We start from the raw sequence: 21245 nt of genomic DNA, 5'->3' as shown, positions 1-21245 counted from the left end.
ATGATTGGGAAAGCACCCAGATCAGAGAGCTTGCAGCACTTCTACCAAATCAGCTTTCCCAACATGATTCACTACTGGGTAAAATTTTGATTTGCTGAAAGGAATTCTCTAGATCCTCAGGGAACAGCTGGACAACAGAATGATGCAGTATCAGTGTGCTTACTGGTCTTTCCAAACCCATGCATCACTCATATATTCATCCCCAGAGTCAGGAAACTAGGGGTTTGACTACAGAGTCCATGCTTAAACTGGACCTGTGAAGAAGGTCCAGGCAAGTAAAGCCAACTAAGACTGCAGTTAATACAATGAGCAGCAGCACAAATTTAGTCAAAAGTTAGCCAGCAGAGCTGGTACCCACCTCTCATGAAAGCTGGAGATGTACATTATGGTTGAAGAGAACCCAGAAATCATTGTCATCTCCCACTTCTCTAGACCTACGCCACTTTCAGCACTGGCCTACAGGCCACTTGCTAAGTCTTACTCTTTATTTATTCTTAGAAACAGATACAGGATTCATCAGGCCAGAAAAAGAACATGTAAAAAGCTCATTGTTACAAAGACACTGCTTCTCAGAGATAGCTGGATTCTGGTCCCTGCATATATTATCAGACCCTAAATTCATTTGTGCACACAGCCTTTAGTTTCTTTGTACTGTTGGTTTGTTGCATTTTCTCCTCACATAAATTCTCTGGGGGAAAAGATAGCACAGCTTTTAGATCTGTAGTAACCAACTTGTAAAAGACTGATGACAAAAAAACCAAGAGTCCAAACAGGAGAAAGGTATACATGAGTTACCTCATTCACCTCTGCATGCCCAGGTTCACCTGACAGATAGGAACCTATTTAAACGTAATCACATCACTCTCAAAACTACACCTAGGAATACTAAGCCCCTACCTCTTCTAGTCCAAGTTGCTCCATAGAGTCACAATAAACTTCACTGTCTGAATCACTGGTTAAGTGCTGAGTTGCTGAAATCTCTTCATTACTCTCTTCATTTGCACCTGTACAGAAAGGACATACTACAACACATGCTTTGTAAATGTGAGCCAAGCCTGGCAAAGAGGAAAGCAGTAAGTTAAAATGTCTAGGTGAGCTTCAACTCCTGTCCCGTTTATCTGCAACTGTCATGTTAACGTTAGATTCTGAATAAAGTGGTTATATTAACATAGGAATTATATAAAAGTTTTACTAATTGGAAAACTACACGTCATATTGGCACTTGTGCCTTATAGCCTGGTAAGTTTAATTTTACCTTGCTGATTTACTCTCCGAGGTCAGTATAAAGCAGTTTTGTCTGAAATTATCAGTTAGCTTTACAATGTTATATTTAAGACATCAGTTTCAACAAACTGACATGTATAATATGTTCAACCTTTGAGAATGACAAGTAAGATGTTAGTGCTTCTCATTTTACTACAGATTAGCTTTCAAAGGCAGGTACTTGCATTGATAATATAATGATTTCAAAAGAAAGCAATTGTATTTCCGCAGGTTTGAGCCCCTGTCTCTGAATTCATCTCTCTTTCTGCAGGAGATCCTAAAAGAAAGCCTTATAGTCTTGGGTTTTTTTTTCTCAAGTATTCTTTCTTCATGTTTCTACAACTGAAAGGCACCACTGCTGGTCTCTGAATCCCAGGATTAAGCTTTCAGGAAAAGAATTCTTTTCCATGAAAAATATGTGCAAATGAAAACATGGTCTTCCAGGGACAATACCTTGGTGGATGCTGTTTACTATTTCTAGGCTTGGCTCAGTTTTCTTTATTTCTTCTTCTGGGTTCAAGCCATTCAGGGCAGATTTGGTCTGGATGCCATTCTGCATATCTGCGATAAGGCTGTCCTTGTAACTGCCATTACTAACAACACCTTCAAAGTCCTTAGCATCTGCTGGTTCTGATTTCACATTCTTATAGTCTGTAAAAGAACAAGAAAACCTTGCAAATAGAACACTGTGCCCGCAATATTCAAAACAGTTCTTCAAGTAGCTAACTCTAATGGACTAAGTACAACGTATCTGCAGAACAAAACAGATTTGCACTTGCAGGGATTGTTCTGTTCTTGTAAAAAGTGTAAATATCAAGTTTAACTTGCACAAAGAGCAGATGATATTTAAAACAAACGAAAGCAAATCCCCAGTAGGTCTCTCTGATAAATTAAATAATAATCCTCATATCCTTGAAGGTAAAAACTTGTACAGAATTCTAAATATGTAATTTCATTTGGTTTTCACTTGATGTTGGTTTTCCTCAAAACTCTTTATGGACCCCCTAAATGATCTCTGAAGGTTCTGTTTTATTTCTTCTGAAGAAAAAAGGTGATTTTCAATTCTACTGTTATAGTCCATGCATCGATTCACAGCTCTCACAAACAGCACTGGCATCAAAAAGTACAGGGTATAGACTTTTAGCTAACCTATCGACAAGACTTTTTAGCTGAGTCAAAAATTGTATGGCATAGCTCACAGATCTGTACTAGTTCTGCATCTTACAATCCAGGTTGAGACACTGCCATTTTTTCACACATGTATCTGCATGTGTTTGCATCCAATTCTCCTGAACAAGTAAAGCATTCATGATCCTTTGGGATTTTCGTGGCAAAGCATAACCTCAGAAGAAACAATGGTCTAAGTGCAGAAAACATACCCTTTCCATTTAGCTGCATTTCCTTTTCTTCCTCTTCACGAAGCCCTTCTTCTTCTGATTCTGCTCCGCTATCACTACTTTCAGCTTTTCCATTCACAGCCTTTATATTCGGAGTGGAATTCATGACATTACTAAGGTCTAAGAAAAAAATCAAAGAGGGAAAAAAAAGATGTATTTTAAAAGAAACAAACATACAACCCTCCCCACCCTCAGACTATTAGTCAGTTCTACACAAGTATTTCCATATTAGAAGATGTACAAAATAATGCCCGCTTCATTTCTGTAAGCTCTTCCTTAATTGATTTAATGTTTTGCTTTTGTGGTCCAACACACTGCCTGACCACTGGTGAACAGATTCTCAATGATACTGAGGAAGCCTGCTGGTGGGAGACAGGCACTCTAACTACTGAGTCTCAGACCAAGATTATTACCCAAACTTATAGCATGGCTGCAGCAACATTTTATCTAGGACCCATGTGGCCATGTTCTTTTAAACCCAGAAGTCAGTGGTTCTATAGAAGTTCCCTTTTGGACTGAAATGCTTCAAAAATGATCTCTGTTCAAAGGAAAATTCTGAAACATTATATTCAATTATGTGAGCACACAGGACTCTGGAGAGGTAAATACAATATCCCATGCATCTTCTCCTGCAGCAATATAAGGAGACACAAAAGGTGGGAAGAAGTCTCATGTTTATACAGATCTTTATCTAGCAAAGGGCATATGGAAATATATTCTCTGATTTCAGTGAAAAAGATGATGAAATAAATACACTGAGCATTTGTTTGCATGTCAAATTACATGAAAATTTAAAACAAACCCCAAATCTTGAAAAGGACATATTGCTAAATCCTTGGGTTTCACTTCTTTGATTGCTCTGAGGATCACAAACAATTCACTCTGACTGTACAAAGAACTGCAAGATAAAGATTCTTAAAAGACATGAACAATTTCAGGGACAATCCTACCACCTCATGTAAAAAAGATATGCTTAAGTACATCCTGATGATCATTTAAGCCTCCTAGGTTAGGACAGAGTGATTAAAGTACAAAGAGGGGACAGTTTCTGCAAGACACAGAGTTTACATGTTGACTCCAAGGCTGAATTCTGACTGTTTCAACTGTCACCACAGCATTCCATTTGCATAATTTCTACATTCCTTGTCAGAACCTTGAAAGATTAATTCTTATATTTAGGCTTAACATTAAACAGCAAAATAATAATTATACTGAAGTTGCCAAACCAGCTCTGCCACTTTCTTTGCTGCATGATAATTTAGAGCTAAGGGGTTTCTGCTTTAATCTTGCAAGGAAGATTCCCATATTTCTCTAGTTTCAAATCTTATCCATAGTGTGTTTTTAAGAAAAAGCCACAAGCAAAAAAAAAAAAACCCTTAATTTCTTGTACAGGAATAATATGTTGAATATCCTGTTCACCTTAGTTTTATTGCAAGGTAAGGGTTCTGTGGGCACCCTGCATCACTGTTTTATATTGATTTAATCCAACTTTTATCTGAAGATTTAAAATATGATTCTTTATTGTAAAAAGAGAACTGCAAAAGCTATGGTCTGTCTCACAGGCAGGAACATAAGCAACCACGCATTTTCTCCTCACTGAAGAACACTTCTATTTTGCAAGGAAATTTGTTTCACAAAAGAAAAACACCAACATATTCCCAGTTTATTTTTCATGAGAATGTCTCATTTACTGTGAAACCCAGTTCTCGTTTTTCTGAGAAGCAGCAATGTAAGGAGGATAAAGTAGCAGTTAAGACCTCACAGGGTGAGCTTTTAAGTGCAGACATAGCTCCCTTGGCACATTAAGGCAGCCATCACCCTTTGTGTCCTACCCAGCCGTGGGAGTAAACAGGAAAGACAAGACTAGAAGGAACATCTAGCTGTGACCGAAGGTGAATTAAAACTGCAAACCTCCTCACCCTACCAACGATACGGTAAAAAGTCCCAGCTATACCATAAGCTTTTTTCTTAAGATTCACACTTTTTGTAGGAAAGGTCTTGGAATATTTTAGCATGCTCTCTCCCCACTTAATTTCAGTAAGGAGGTTTATTCATTTGGGGAAACTTCCAAGTGATACATCACATATATTTAAACAAAGAGGGAGAACTGAGAGAAAATACCAAGAGTGACGGATATACACCATCATGCCATGGGACACCCAAAGAACTGAAATCTATCAGGACCATATTTCTTCCACAAAGTTATTCTCAGCAACAGTGCTCCTAAAGACCCTAAAGGGGTGTCACTTTGATGCAGAGACTGAAGAACACAGCATTGTAGACTCTTGGCCGCTTGAAATACCACACTTAATTGCATACTTTTCCTCAGAACCTGTACACTGCTGTCCTCATCAGGGCTTTTACGACATGATAAACACACAGCTTGCTCCCATCCTCTAACAGCAGCATCTGTTAACAAACCAGCAGTGACAGCCAATACTGGGGGTGACAGGGTTAAAGACCAAACAGAGCCAACTAGTAATGAAGTCCACAGTCCCTGTTGTAGGTTAATACTACTCCCTGTGGAATGTCTCTTGTAACATACATGATATAAGTCAAGCAAGCTTTTAAAACTTATCTACTTTGTGCTAATCCCCCCTCCCCCCCCCCCCCGCCCCCCGCCTTTACTCTTTTTGTTTACCCACATCCAATGCAGGCAAAATGTTAGCTTTTTCTGTTGCTCTGGCTTAGATACTACAGAATTCATCTTAGTTTATTTTCACCTTGCTGCCTACAACACTCAACTGGGAGATATGTGACACATTTCTACATCAAAGCTGTAACTGCGCTATAGTCATTCCAGGAGTTAAATTCCATAAAAGCCTGAATTGTTGGGGGGCTTTTTAATGCTATACAGTAAGAGCTGTGTAATAGTAACAGCGTGCAAACAGAAGGAAGAAAGATTTAACAAAAGAATATGGTGAGATGGAAAGGATGTGAAGAACAGACACATAGCCTCTTTACAAGCTTTTACTAGGTGTTTCTTTTCTTGTGTCAGCTCTATTAAGAGATTTCCTTAGAGTAATTCTAAATATACTTCCTTAAAGGCAGCACTACCATTCTTCTCAGTGACCTGTATAAAGGGCCAAGTTTCTCAAAACCATGTATTTGATTTGTAACTTCTCACATATTTCAAGGCAAGTTTTGCTACCCAGATGGTAGTTGGGAGCTTAAATACCTCTGTGGATCTGCCCCAGCTTGAGGGGCATTTTACAAACTAAACCTGGCCTAGCAGGCTTTTCTCAAATGCCTTGTAGTTTTGGTTTTCTGAGGTACATAATTCCAATGCAAAATTAACATGCACTGCTGGAGCTGTACTGACGGTTGGCTCAGCACAACACAGTACCCTCACACAAGTTCTACAGTGCCTTACACTCTTTCCAAGTACCAGCGATGCCAAGACAGTCTACAAAAGCAGGCAAAACAGATCATAAAACATTTAACTAGCTGTGTATGCCTTCATCACTTAAAAATGACGTGCTTTTGTAATATACCATAAGTAGACTCAAGCTTTGTCAAAATTGTTATGCTGAGTCTCAGAGGCCTATATGCTGTGCAGAATTGGTTTGATAATCAGGTGACTGGGATTCTTTCCCTGACATCACAACACAATGTTTCATGCTTGTTATTGATCCAAGTAGGCTCCCTCCTTCAATTCCAAGTTTATGCAACCATGGTCTGGAATTTCCAATACACTTAGTTACAAATCTCCACCTCCCTTTTGAAACTGATGTACCCAAATACTGCAAGAAGTCCACTGCACAGAGTGACTGCAGTGAGAAAGGAGGGGTACATGCAAGCATCTGGGAGCAATGAGCTCTTCAGCTAGAAGAACAAGAGTTTCTATACCCTCATTTCCTTCCATTCTTTTTAATATAGCATACTACAAAGAAAATTTCCGGGGGCCCAGCCTGCTCTGTAACATCTGTTCTACACTACTGAAACAAGCTTCCATCACAAATAAAAAGAGCTTTTAGAAGGCTCTGTTAAAAATAAAAGACAGAAAAATATAAAATTCCTTACTTTAACTACCACCGTTTTAACACTTTAAAGTGCATAAAGCATTAAGTTCCCTGGAAAATGTATTCCCTAAGCACATAGATTATGGCAGCCAGGTCTTCCTCTATACAGTTTTCCTTTCTTGTTGTTTAGTCTTCCTAAACTTTACTACGACAGAAAAAAGAAGCCTCTTCTCTGTTTTGTTTTTCTTTTATTATACTCCAGAAGACTGCAGCCTTGTTTTGCCATCATTCCTCTTTTTGGTTATGTGCTTCTCAAGCTGTTACAGTCTAAGACATGCCACTGCTTCCTAAAACAATTTAATCAATAATATTCATGTCTTTATTTACCATTTATAAGCATCAAAACAATAGTTCGTGGATAAGAACACACAGAGACAATAGCAGCTCCTCAGACATTTATATTAAATTGCAAGTATGATATTTAGGTTTACTGGTCATCCTGGACCTTTACACTTCTCAGTAGGTACAGAGTTTCACATATCCATCCATACCAACAGTACCCATTCCTTTGAATTTTCAGAATATGTCCCATTCAAATGAGGTACCAAGTTTTTGGGTTGACTTAGATACGTTTTCCTCCTCCCTGATACTCCTGAGCCTTCTGCCTGGGATTTCCTGACAAAGCAGCCCAGCAGAAGAGCTGCTGCGCTGCAGGCATTCCCAGAACTGGCAGGTAGCTCCACGATGGCCACTGGACGTCTAAAGTGCAGGGCCACCAAGCACAGGCAGCTCAGTTACGTGGTGCATACGCAGCAAGACCAATAGATCCAGGCTATGCCAACTTCCTGTCAGCACCTTTGCCAACAATCCCAAGTGAGAACAAACAGTAATAGCGGCTGCTTTGATATTTATAGTAACTTGCAAGAATAGCAAGATCATTCCAGGATTCAGGATGTCCCCATGTCTGGTCCTACTTCGCTCTGGGAGAATAAGCAGGACTTGCTAAGCTGTCGTGTGTGAAAGAGATACAGTCAGCAGCTGGAATTTACACTTTGCATGACAAGTAGAGGAGCATTATGCTCTTTGAGTTTTGTCCCAGAAAATACCAAACATGAATACAGCAAACTCAGAACCCTATGAAGAAAATTGAATTATGCTTGAAAGCAACAAAACCCCATATTGCTGAGTCACTCATCATCCAGAAACTCTGGTCTATAATATTGCAGCCTGAATCAAAACTTGTTTTGCCCTGCACATGAAAAAAAACCACAACAACAAACCAAACAGAAAATAACACAGAGATCGTACTCTCCTGCCACCTACTCCAAGCCTCCCAGCTGAACAGCTGTTTACAATGCCCAGTCTCATTGATAACATAGATGGCTGAACAGTGTGTGTGCTTAACACAGATGGTTTCTCCATACATCTTAGAGGCTATGATTAAAGTAATTAGTTTTGCTGTAACAAAGTTATGCATGAAACACCAGCCCATGCCCACTGGGCACTTTTCTGAGAGCAATCAAGATATGACTGCCTACATCTGTTCTTCCCCAGCCTCCCATACCTCTGCCTCCTGCTTCTTTGCAGCTTGCCTTTGTAGAACAGAGATGCAAGAAATCTGGATTTCAGTTCTCTCATCACAAGATCTGACACAAGTGAGACCTCCAAAAGATAAGACACCAACATTTTATAGCAAGTGGGTACATTGCTAGATTTGCAAAACCTGAAGAGCTTTTTACAATTTATTCTCCCTTTTGCAGGGAGCTGTTGTCTGGCTGGAGGAAAAAAAGAAAATCTGGGTCCAAAGACCAATTATGCACAAAACCTGTTACTGTTGACTCAATCCAGCATGAAAAAGAATAAAGAATAAAGAATAAAGACAGGCTTTGCTTTTCATGGAAGAAAGCTTCTCTTAGCTCCCACCACTTAAAAAAAACCAACCAAACAACACAATTTTTAATCTTACATTTTCACATTGGGACACTCTGCTGCTCACCCTGTGGTGATATATTCTCTGCTACTCTGACAGAAAAGCTGTTGATATCCTCAGGCTTGAGCTATGCTGATGCTCTGCCCTAATTTTCCAGCATTGTTAGAGAGCACTGACATAAAACCAACAGTTTGAAGTCAAGTCACAAAATAAGCTCAGATTTGAGCTGGAAAGCCTGAAGCAGGTACACACTGCAACAGGACAAGCCACAGCTTGTTGAGACACTGATCCATATCTCCTTGAGACTTTCCACTGACTTGGGCACTTGCTGGCCCAGCCCTTAATCCTATAATAATTCCATCCTGCAGCCAATGCTGCAGATAATGTTCTAGATGCTTCTGAAAGTAAGCTATTAAATGACTGAGATATTAACAAAAAGATTTTGTATAGTAAGTTTCACAGTAGCCGCCCTGAACACAAGCGAACAGCTATAGTCAAGATTACAGATAATCATTGGAACCTAGAAGAGAAGAAATAGCTTAAAGGACAGGCTTTTAAATAACCTCTCCCACCCACTGGCTCCTCCTGCCCCATGCTTGCCCTGCCTTGATGCACCTCCTCGCTATGGTGCTGCCACCCATTTAACATACCCTACTGAAGCACAGCAATTTCAGACTAGCAAGGATTTTAGCTCTTTTCCCCCTTACTACAAAGCATTAAGAAGATCCACAGCCATTGAGTTCCTTAAAAATCCTAGTGAGGAAAGGAGGAAAATGAAGGAAATCAGTTTAGCCAGTATCTTTGAAGTCAGAAGTGTAAAAGTGATTTTACAAAACAGGATGTTTCACAGAAAAGGCCCACAAACAAGCAGGAAAAGCGTGCCACCAACTGCTCCTTTACAAAGCAAAGATGCTGAAAGTAACTGGAAAAGTCCTTTGAGAAAATGAAACTATTTGAAAAGATAAACTAATCATATGTAATCTACAGAAGTACAGTTAGAAAATATATTGTATTTTAAGAGTAAGGAAAGTGTTTCTGCCTGGAAAGTAATACAGAACAGAGTCCCTTTTTTTCCAAGTGCAGTTCTCCAAGCTGACCTATGTCCTATACTAACTACTGCCTTTGAATTACAAGTGTTTACATGTATTTGTTTGTTTTAAAAGCACACAAGCCTCAGTGAGTATCCTCTTTTAAACCTAGCTCCCATATCCAATGCAGGAAGGCACTGAGCAAGTTGCTAAATAGCTGTATCTGCCTGTGAGTCAGGCCAACTTCTGCCATTCGCACAACCTGCTGCTTAAGCAGTGTCCTCTATGGGCTCCTAGCAGCAACATGCTACACCGCCATCAGTGCTGCCCAAAGTCTGCCTATGCAGCAATGAGTCACTTTGCTCCATCAGGGCTTCATCTTGTGCAACTGCAAGACAGCTGGGAGCAAAGTTTTCAGGAGAAAAAGCACTCATTAAGGTGACAAAGTTTAAGACCATTATAATGCCGAAACTTTCTGCAGCCTCTGCAGTGCATAACTTATCATTACTGGAAGCAACACAATCCTCACAAAGGCTTACAAAGAATACTACTACTCAACATAAAGGCAAAGGGTCATCTTTATTTAGCAGGATTTTAAAACAGATTAAATGCCTTGTCACAAAGCAGAAGAAGTACACACAAAAGTTCCACTGAAGAACTTGTAAACAATTTTCAGATACTTTGCTTAGTTGCTGAGGTGGGCCTGTCAGGGAGGGATTTTCTTGTTCTGATTTGGATTTACTCACATTCAGTAAGAAGAAAGCATCCACAAAACGTTCAGAAAGACAAGCTGGCTCTGAAACTCTTGATGTTTTTCACCCAGTATCAGATCAGTAAGGTGCCAGTTCTAGCCCACCTTTGGCTCCTTCAGGTACAACATAACAAAAAAGCTTGAATGCCCATTCTGAACATTTCAGATTCCCTGAGCAATGGCATTTTGAAGCTTCTTTGTCTTTTCAGCACTGGCTTCGACAGGAGAATTTTTATGAATTTATTAGCAAACGCAAAAAGTTAAAAGGTTGCACTTTTAAGGCATCCCTCCAACTTACTTTTCCAGCAGCTGCAAACAAAAGGGCCCTTCTGCAAAACTGCAAGTATTGCCTATTCTCTTCTGCAGCACTATGACAGTTAAAAGCCCACTTTCTTCTTTGATGTCTAGGATTTTATGTACCTGAAAATGACTTCTCAGTAATTTTCTCTGTAAAGCAGTACCTCACATACCTGTCAGCAAGAGACTACTGACTGAATTTGCCAGAGAGCCTAAGCTTCTCCCACAGCTGCAGAATGAGCCTTCAAAACACTACCAAGGATATACAGTTTTGAAATATCCCTCAGATTTCCTGAGCCTATTGGAGGGAATTCTCTAGTTTCCTTTCTTTACCAACACTCCCAAGTCTGGATATTTGTAACCCATGGATCTGGCAAGTTTGTCCTAGTTATCTAGTAGATGTTACAAGTCATTTTAACGCTGGCATGTCAGTCTTAAGTGTTCTTTATTAAGGAAAGCCACAAGCTTTTTGATCCAGGAAGACAGCAGTTCAATGGTTTGTATTAGACATTTTCAATGAGACCACAAGGAGTAGAAATTCAGTTTTGAAAGGCTACATTTTTCTGTTGAGGCTAACCTGCTAGACACAATGCACCAGTCACAGCTGATGCACACTAAGGTTCCATAAAATCCTTTCAACTAATTCAAGAATACTGTTGATTTTGAGGAAATAGTATGCAATCCTTGATTAACTATCTTCACACAGATTAAAATCTGACAGAAGAAGAACAGAAGGTGAACTCAAACTAGAATGGGCTACAAGATGGGGCAGTACAGTATGAAGTGAGAGACACAAGAGTAGGGTCCCAGTTTTCAGAACATACCAATTGCCTGCCCATGAAACCAAAAAACCTTCCACAACAGAAGCTACAGAGAGTAGGGGCTTAGAGACAATGGAACAAACAAGACTGGAGAAACTAATGCAACCCAAACATAACAATGTCTCAAATTTTTAACAGCGTTGTTGCCAGTGCCTACACCATCTCAACACAGACTTGGGCATGCTGGCTCTATTCTTTAGCATGAATTTGGAAGACTGAAGGTACTCATGCTTCCTTACTTCTGTGAACTAGTTTGAGACTTGTACTGTACACAACAATAATTATTTCCAGCTTCACTTTTACTTGGAGAAGTGGCCAGAGCCCTGAAGAAAGGGTTTCCAACTCTTAACTGCAATGGTAAAGTTATACATACAATAGACTTTGTGAAAATTCTGTCTTAATTCATTGGGGCCTAATTAGATGTTGCAGCTTTAAACTGTATGAATGATGACATATAAACAGATTTATTGCAACAATGACAGGACAAGAAATAGCTGAGATTTGCTATTTTGTTTTACTTGCACTGCCTCATGGCTAAGCTGCCTCTTTAAAAAACAGTATGTTATTGATACAGGTATTGTTTAACTTCTGTGATTCACTGCCTAAATTAGTCACTTTAAAAAGTAGCTTTTGGCATGGTGCCATAGACACCAGGTCCAAGTAGATCTGTATTACACAGATCACTAACCTGAATCTAACTGATACTCTTACAATCTTGCCCATCAATCCAGCTGCCAGGCAAGCTCATTAAATCCCAGATATGAAGCATACAGAATTTTATTTGAGGAAAAAGTCAGAGCTCTCAAAATGGCCATTTAAAAACTTCTACCATTATCCTTCCTCAAAAACAATGAAAACTATTTCTGTTTCTCTGAGACTTGATACAAAAAACAAAATAAAAACTTCGCTCCTTTAAGGTAGGGTGCATGCCACATCCAAAAGGCAATTTAACCAGTTGACTCCTACTACTTAAGCACCTCAAACCAATTAATTTGTGCAATGATTCATTTTCTAAAGACTGTTTCAAGTTTTACCCTGTTGCATTTCAACTTTTAACTGAAATTTTAAGCCACATTTAAACAACTGTAAGCCTTATATTACAACCTTACGAACATATTACCGATCACATAATAACTATTATCAAAAAGTTCTCACAATGGTATTGCTACATAAAAATCACCATACCGATTTTTATGCAGCTATGACACCACTGGGTTTGCCACCTGTTGGAGATGTTTAAATAGATATCTACTTCATGAACTTGAGCCTCAGAATACTTAACTTCACAAACCCAGCTTGTATTCTTTAATCCTGGTTTCTCAAATACACACAAAACCATGGGTTTCAGTTGTGGATTTCTTTAAATTTTAGATCAGATGGCAGACCTGGATTACCAACTCTGCATGCGATCTGATACTCCACAGCTACACCAGGATGTAGTAATACACATTAATTGTTCCTTTACTAATGGAAAAGTAGAAACTAGATTTGACTGTGGGAGCTGTTTTAAATACTCTCCTTTTTTGGGAGGAAGAGGCTTCCCTTCAGCAGCTTAAAGAGTCTGTAGACAAGGACTAAAAATGCAGCTTCCCGGGTCTACCTGGGTTTTGTACCACAAAAACGAAATAAAACAAAATCCAGCCTAGCGAGGTGGCAAGCCCAGAAGTTACGGGTGTTAGCAGGAAGTTACTACAGCACCAAAATGATGGAGGAGATGGACTTACACATAATTTATTATTCCTACCTTCCAAATACTTAGAGACTTTCTCCATTCGAACTGCCATATGGTAAAGAAAATGAACAGAAAGATGCAACGTTTAGCTTCAAAATGATTTCCAGAAAACAAGCCCCCAAAAATCTGGAGTTGTGACTATTAGTAGTATAAAGGAAGTTATTTGTCCGAACCTGAGGTTAGGTCAGATCCTCTGTTCTTTTTATCTTCTACTATTTCATAGAACGGGCCTATTACTTGTAGTAATTCTTCGACTTTGTCCGTCATTGGCATACTCTCAAGAATCTGCACAAGTCCAAAATATGAAGCATCTTATGAAACAGCATTTCATGATTCATTCATTTCAACTGATGTTAGAACTTGCTGGTCATTGTACAACATTTCACTGAATCACTTACCACATTATTCTGATTTTCTGTACTTTTTTATTTTTATTAAAGGAAAACAACATAAAATTAATCTACCATACATGAATCTGAACCAGCTATATTAGCTTTTCTTAGGTGAAGAGAAGATGGCAGAGCTAATGCATCTGCCGACAGAATACAGCAAAACTGGGATGATACAAAGACAGAAGAGCAAACCAGAACCAAGAGCAGCAAACTAGAACCAAGCTCTGCTCTTGAAGTCACTTGGACCTCTTACTTTAATAAAAATTCTTTTATTTTAAGTTAAAAAAACAATACCTTCAATCATCTGACAGGAATACAAAATCTTACATCTAACGTAGATTAAATAGAAGAGATTTAGTAAGTATTATTTTAAAAGCATACCTTTCAACACAAACCATTCTATGATTCTATGATATTATTGTCCATTTCTATTTTAAGGTCCTTTCAACCAAGCTTTTTGCCAATAGCTTTGTTCTCCCTTTATTCTCTCTTTTTTTTATTATTATTTTTAAAGAGGTAATAGCTATAGGAAGAGACTCTGTAGAAGGAAATTAACAGCTACAGTACACCGCCTCCTCCAGAAGAGCACCAAGAAAGCAACAGATGGAAATACAAGTTGCCACAGAACATGCTGCTCAAAAGCACCAAGCATATCACTAAGCAGAAGAAGCAAAAGCTACAGCTTTACTTCATAAAGCAGGAATGTCAGGCAGGCTAACAGTCAACAGGTAACAAGTCAACAGCAGGTAACAAGTCAACACTTGCAAACCAGTCCAGGATACCAAGAGACAATAACCCTATCAATCTGCAGTTTCATTGCCACTTCTCTGATCTATTCAGTGTACATAATTCGTTCCTGATTTTTCAGGGAGAAATGCTCTGTACTGAAACACCGAGCTGGATACAAACCAGAGCCAGGGCAGTTCTGTGATTTTAATTAGTTATTTTCTTAACTTTAATAACATTGAGAGAAACAAGAAGCCTATTCTAGAATAACACTTGTATTTGCTATGTATTTGCTTTTACAGTCTGCACTGTAAAATGTTTCATACATGTTATTTCCATGATGGCCTCTTCATCTAAACACACTTCAATATAATCTTGGAGAAACTCTTAGAGCCTTACCACACAGTTTCTGCTACAGTTCTGTAATTGCTAGCTTTTAGGTGAGCAAGAAAAAGAGCAAACATTTCCACAAACAAAACCAGTTACTTACTTATATAGCCATCAGGCATAACAATCTTAAAATTTGAAAGTCCTTATTACTGTTCTCTTTGGATGTCAGACAATTCATATATGAAGACTCTTGTTTTAAATTAAAAACACCATATAGTCTCAACTCTTCTTTATGCCAAGGTTATCACTCATTTTTAATATAAAACAAACCAAGATATCTGAAATCAATTAAAGAGTATTTCAATACAAAATTTCAGAAATGCTACTTGGAAGTTAAATTAACCTTAACAAAATGCACCTGAGCTCTTAGCTAAGACCAAGACATGTTTGTTCATCTCCCACCAGCACCTCAAAACCTCACCTAGACACATTCCTCAACAGCTGCCATTTTCAAGGCTACCACATGAAGGGAAAAAACTAACCAAAAAAAAAAAACCATGAACAAGTTTACAATAAAAAGTATCTTGCTTCAGGTGACCCTGCCACATGTGTAGCCCAACCATGATGTGCAAATGGTAGGGACATGCCTGAGAGGCAGGGGGGAAATATGACAATCTTATACACCCTTAAACACAGTCCTGTAGTATCAGTACACAAGTGGGGTTTTGCCCCCTTAGACATTGATACCTATGCAGCAACAGCAGAACACCCACAGTAAACACCACAAGGATTAGTGCAGTATGTGCTGATAAAACAACCCAGTGGACCCATTTGAAATGCACTTCCATGGACATTTCAAGTAGAATCAATTGGGTTGGAAAAGCTGAAGGTAGTATTTCCAGTGTGAGAGCTGAAACAGCACCACAGCAGGGTAAACAGTTTCCCCAGTTTCAAAGCAGAGTGAAGCAAGAAGCCATTTACTCTCCAGTCCCTACACATAACCTGTTCAGAGGCAGAATATTTGTGCTTTATTAGGGTCAACTGAGTACACTTCCTCACAGGAAGCTTCCAAGAAGGTTTTTTTACAACAAACATTGCAGTTTCACATAAGTTTCAGTGTCCTGACCAAATCAATGCAATGTAATGATCTGCACCAAAAAAATAAGATTCTCTACTTAAGCATTAATGTATTTTGAGCCCGAGATTTAAAATAAAGTACTAAACCTTGTAGTACATGTTCAAACAGAACTATTTAAATTTAGTGGGATTTTTGACCAGATGAACATTCGGCTTTCTGTGTTTTCTGGAGTTGTTTATTTCTCATTTTAAAGCAACTACATTAACACCATCAGGAACTAAATTATCAAAATTGCAGGCAGGAAGAAGAACAGTAGTCAGGCTCCATTTCCATGCCTAGTAGAAGTTTTTGATGTATCAATCATTAGACATGTTAAGAGATCAATGTCAAGATAGTGGCTCAGGAGAAAAGCAAGTGTCTTCAGAGTAGAACTTACATTTTCTCCCTGATGCTAATCTCATTACAATAACACATTACAATGATACTTTTATCTGGATTGACAGTAAACAATATTTAAACTGGAAAGGCCACCTAGAAGAGCTTCAGTGAAAAGACTGCAGTGAAGAGTTAGTTAATAAAAGACAATTACTTTAATTCTGGATGTTTACTTCAGCTAATGCTGCAATTCCTGCTTAATAACTATGACTGTTTGCATTACACATCTATTCCAAAAAAGACAGACCAAACTACTCGGTTGCAATCATATATATGCATGTATATAATAATTAGAACTATTATGGACAAGGAATAGTTTCATGACAAGTACAGAAAATTCAGGTTGCTGAGTTCTTCTTGGAAAAATAATTAAAAAAAAAAATCTAAGATTACTTATTTGATTATACTCATGCCTCCAGTCATGACAGTGAGACTCTTGCTCCTGAAGTTCTTCTGGAAGGTTGTTTTTTCCTTTCTAATGTAAGGATCAGTTACATCTCTCTCAACTCTGAGAGCTGAGGCAGTTTGCAAGAAACCAGCTTTTCTTTCGTTGTACTTTAAGTTCCACTGTTTTCCCCACTGCTCCCCTTACCATGATTTACCTTTCTTTAGCTCTTTCATTTAAGCTTCCTATCAGCTACAGCTCTCCTGTTTCCCTGAAAACAATCAAAATTCTACAGCTTTGGAAGGAACTACATAATTTTCTTCTCCCTGTGGGCCAGACAGCATAGTACTGAAACATAATGGTTCACACAGGGAATAACTCATTTGGACCTTTGACAGTAGCAGTCAGCAAGAACCCCCTCATGTTCCCTAATTTATTTATGGAATATTTGTTCTAGAAGATCCCTCCCACTCATTAATAAACTTACCTTTTTCATTTCTTCAACATAGGCTATCATGGCTTCTTCTTTGGACATGTCTCCCAAGGCACTCCAAGCATCCCTAGGAAAGAAAGCCGCATACATCTTCACTATCTCCAGGGCCTACCGGAGTTTTTTAGGCCTGGCCTTAAGTAGGTCAGTTATGTAATGCCCAAAGTTCCTCTGATACAAGTAAAATGCAACAAAAATTCACTGTTCTAAGTCCGAATATACAATTTGCGAGGATAATCACATAGTGGTACATCAACAGAGATGCAACAAACTGAACAGCCTGGGGACTGAAGAGCTCCTCTCTAACCAACTATCATCTTGTGTGTGTCTCATATCTGGACTTGTTAACAGCTTACTGGGTACATTTCCCTTTTGATCTACTGGATTTTTTTAAAACTCTCTGCTGCAGAAAAAGAGCAGGCATAGACAGTTCAGCCAGCACTTGCGCAAACGGTTGTCAGCAAGTTAGAACAGTTTAACTATCGTCCCCAGTTACCACAGTAGCTACTTATGACCTAAAAAATCTCCTGCTCTCCAACTCTGCAACACAGAAAGCGCAAATCCGATTTATCTGTATCACACAAGGAATATGTCAGAACAGAGACTGGAATAAAACATTTCCATACTCAGTCTTGCACTTGATTCTTGATTTGTCACTCTCCCTGCCTCTTGCCAGAGTATTTGTCCCAGTTAGAGCAAAACTCCAAGGTTGGTGGCTCATGTTTCAGTTACAACCAACCAGGTTTCAGGAAGCTTACTGCCCTAGTCCTCTGCAAAGATAGACCCTTTAACCTGTCTTGGGGAGAAAGGAAGGCAAGAAAAAGGGGTAGGAGGATGGTTGGGTGAGGGAAGTCTAAGGAATCATGTCACAGATCCCAAGACAAGATGACCACGACCATAAAGACAGAAATAATACTTGTACTTCAGGATAAGTCTTTACTAAATTATAATAAGCAAAGCATTCAGGTGGCTTTTCAAACAGATCTCAGCAATCTGGTGCATCAAAAGTCTTCTCAGCACAAGCAAAATACAGTGGGAAGCCCTACCACTGAGCTACCACAGAAAGATACACAAACCAGACCTCTCCCCAAGAGCTTGAAACTGTATGATTAGCTGTCAGTGAGTACACACTTATTTCACTCACATGATACATGAAAGCTTGAGAAGGAAGAATTCCAGACTCATCCACATCACTCATTCTGCAGAGCACCTACAATTTCATTTTACAACATAGGATAAACACGGCAGAAATACCGTGATGGCGCTTGCTGAAGAAAAACCTGCCCACCTGCAGAACCCAAGGGATTGTTCTCACCTGCAGCTCTGAGAAATTATAAGTTATCTGGGCAAGAAAGTTGTAACACAAGACAGAATATTGATTCAAGCGTCAAAGGTTGTGGTCATTCTTTAAGAGAGAAATAAACTCACTACACGCTTTCTCCAAGTGCCACTCTGCTAAATATCTCCACTCGAAGCATTAATAGAAACCCAAAACACCTCCCCCCAAAAAAACCAAAACCAAACACCAAACACCCCTCCTACACCAAAAACTCCACAAACAAACCACACCACAAAACAATAACTCATGAAAAGTTACCATTTATATCTACCAATTGGATCCCAAAATCCAGGTCGTGGAATGTTACAGGGTCCTTGGGTTGCTTGCTTATAAAAGCTATAGAACTTGAGCATCATTTCATTCGTTGGCTGGAACGAACCTAGTGAAGACATTTTGAAATACAATTAAATTGTAATCAAGAATATTAACAAGTATTTTACAAGCTTAGCTTTTCTGTGAGAAAATAGCCTGCAGTTTGTTACAGCCTGAGTCACAGCAGTACAATTTAAGTCAAAGATGAAGCCTTCACTTCATCTACCATGAATCAGCATCACTATTTACTTCACAAACAGCAAGTTGCAGATTGAGTTTAAGGGACTATAACCTTTACCGCTCCTAAGGTCAGACTCCACAACTAAAAAGAGAGTAATAAGTAACACGAAGCAAGCCTCCTTTCACTCAGTTTAAAGGGACACGTAAACAAAGTATCTTGCAAGTCACTTCACTGTTACAAACAGAAACTTAGGGAAAGACTCCAGAACTTCAAACAAACAACAAAACAAACCCAAACCACAGCCTTCTAGGATGCTTTTATTATTTGAGGTGTTTGACAGCACTTTCAGTAACAGTTCCACTATATCTTCTTCCCACTTTTTTCTCTTCTTCCTTTGTGGAACACACTTTTGTAGAGGTAGAAGACATAGATATAAAACTGTAACAGCTGGCAGGGAAGATTCATAACCAGTCTATTAAACCATGTACTTTGAGGTTCAGTTCTACTAATTGGGAGAAATTTACAGTGACCTTTACCTTCATACCTCAACAAACCCAGTTTTACTTACACCAGAATAATGACATACCCAACAACCAACTTATTATTATTATTATCTTTATTTCTCTTATCAAAAAGACATTCTGATTGTTTTGCTTTTCCATTAACTCTTTCAGCAGAGGACCCTCATGGTAGCGGCTCCGAACCCGTCAAACCAACTTGAGGCTTTCAGGGAGGCTCAGACCCTTCCCCTGGCTCCCCGCACCGCGCCCCGGGCGGCCGACAGCCCCCTCCTCCAGGCACCCGCGGGGGCCCCGAAGCCCCCGAGCCGGGGTTTCCTCAGGGGAGCTCCCAGACCGAGGTTTCCAAGCCGGCACCTGCTGCCAGGCCCCCGGCGGCGCTGCTGCCCTGGCCTGAGCCGCCCGGCGGGGAGGGCCGCGCCGCCGCCCCTGCCCCAGCGAAAGCAGGAGACGGGGCTCGCCGCTGCCGGGCCCCGCCGGCCGCGCAGGTGCCAGCCGGGCGGCCAGGCCCCGCGCCGGTGCCCCGGCTGCCCCCACCGCACGTACCATTCTTGGGCAGGCTCTGGATCACCTTCACGGCCGCCTCGAACCTGGTGGCGTGCACGGAGCCGGTCTCCGCCATGTCCGCGTCCCGTCCGTTCACCGCCCGCCGCCTCCTGCTGCTGCTGCTCGGCCGCCGGGCCGCGTCCGCCGGGCCGGGCTCAGCTCTGCCTTCCTCGTCGCGGCACCTGCAGCCGACTGCACGGGCGAGTGGCTAAGCCGCGCCGGGCCATACGCAACCAGCCCCCGGCTGCAGCGGGGACGAACGCCCGGCCCAGGCCCCCGCCCCGATCCCCCAGCCCTCCCCCTCCAGCAGGCCCGGCCCCTGCCCAGCCCGCCCCTCGGACCGGCCTCGCCCCACGGAGTGCGGCCCGCTACAGCCTTAGCTCAACGAGCAAGCCTCCCTACCTCCGCCCCAGCTTCAGGCGCCCATGTTCTGCCTCCGGCCGCTGCGCCCTTCCCCTCCGTTCGCACCACCCTGAGGCCGCCATGGGCACGCCGGGAAACGTAGTCCGCCCGGCGGGCCCACACAGGTGTCCCCCCCAGCCGCGCCTTCTGTGCCTCCCGCCGCCATCTCGGGCCTCTGCCCTCAGGCAGCTGCTAGCCGCTGCGGGCAAGGGTGGCAAGGCCGAGGCCGAGGCGAGGCCCCTGTGCCAGCGGGCCTCTCAGAGCTGCTCTGGGCAGTGGTGACCGGGAAGCCGTTGGCGTGCTGATCCCAGGGAATGCCTCCCCTGTGCGCTGAGGGAACAGCTCTCTATTTATTTTTTCTTTTTTTCCTTTTTTTTTTTTCCTGCTGCCTTCTTCTTGCTATGCTTTCCCTTCCCTGCTTGTAACCTATAATTACATTTCAAATCGTGCCGTATTCCACCCGGTTTTTGGACCTCCGTTACCCTCAGGGCATCCCTCACCACCCTGGCAGTCTGCTTTGCTGCTTCTGCTTCTCCTCGCAGCCTATTACCCACGCCTAGTTCCATGCAATTCACTTAACTTACCACTGCAGCCACGTATTTCTGCAATAGCTTTAATGACTCCTATTTACATTAAACTGTTAGGTGTAAGATTTGAACAGCTGAGAATGTGGGGAGTAACTATTTCCATGGTATTCAGAGATGGGGGTGAATAGCAGCACAGTACCACTAGCTAGCTCAGTAGCTAAATAAATGAATGGCCTTATTCAAAAGCACTGCGCATCCAGCACTGCAAAGTCAAACAAAAGTATGCTAAACCAACTGCTTTTGTAGCAAGCGGAATAATTTACCCAGTGAGCACCAGGATGAATTAATAGCCCCTTTGAATAGAATCCAGTACAAAATCTTGGCATTTGAGTCAGTTCATTTA

The 21245-nt window shown here is 40.9% G+C and overlaps 1 protein-coding gene across 2 annotated transcripts in view; it reads right to left on the bottom strand.

Annotated features, from left to right (window-relative positions):
• ACBD5 (acyl-CoA binding domain containing 5) overlaps window positions 1-20415 on the bottom strand; it is a 28116-nt gene extending 7701 nt beyond the window's left edge. Inside the window, exons 1-9 of one of the 2 annotated variants that reach the window (XM_065666633.1) lie at window positions 20316-20415; window positions 19914-20105; window positions 18615-18735; window positions 17015-17087; window positions 13355-13466; window positions 13194-13226; window positions 2643-2780; window positions 1717-1914; window positions 898-1004 (exon numbers count right to left, since the gene is read on the bottom strand). In XM_065666633.1, the coding sequence (XP_065522705.1) occupies window positions 898-1004; window positions 1717-1914; window positions 2643-2780; window positions 13194-13226; window positions 13355-13466; window positions 17015-17087; window positions 18615-18735; window positions 19914-19989 (858 nt within the window). In that variant the 5' untranslated portion in view covers window positions 19990-20105; window positions 20316-20415. Of the gene's footprint in view, window positions 1-897; window positions 1005-1716; window positions 1915-2642; window positions 2781-13193; window positions 13227-13354; window positions 13467-17014; window positions 17088-18614; window positions 18736-19913; window positions 20193-20315 lie in introns of those variants that run through there. The other variant, XM_065666634.1, reaches the window with a different exon arrangement.
• Window positions 20416-21245: the final 830 nt, after the last annotated feature.

Source organism: Lathamus discolor, chromosome 2 (genome assembly GCF_037157495.1).
Source record: "Lathamus discolor isolate bLatDis1 chromosome 2, bLatDis1.hap1, whole genome shotgun sequence".
In the NCBI taxonomy this organism is placed as follows: Eukaryota; Metazoa; Chordata; class Aves; order Psittaciformes; family Psittacidae; genus Lathamus; species Lathamus discolor.
The sequence above is the reverse complement of the archived record's forward strand: the minus strand, read 5'-3'. Positions and strand labels throughout refer to the sequence as shown.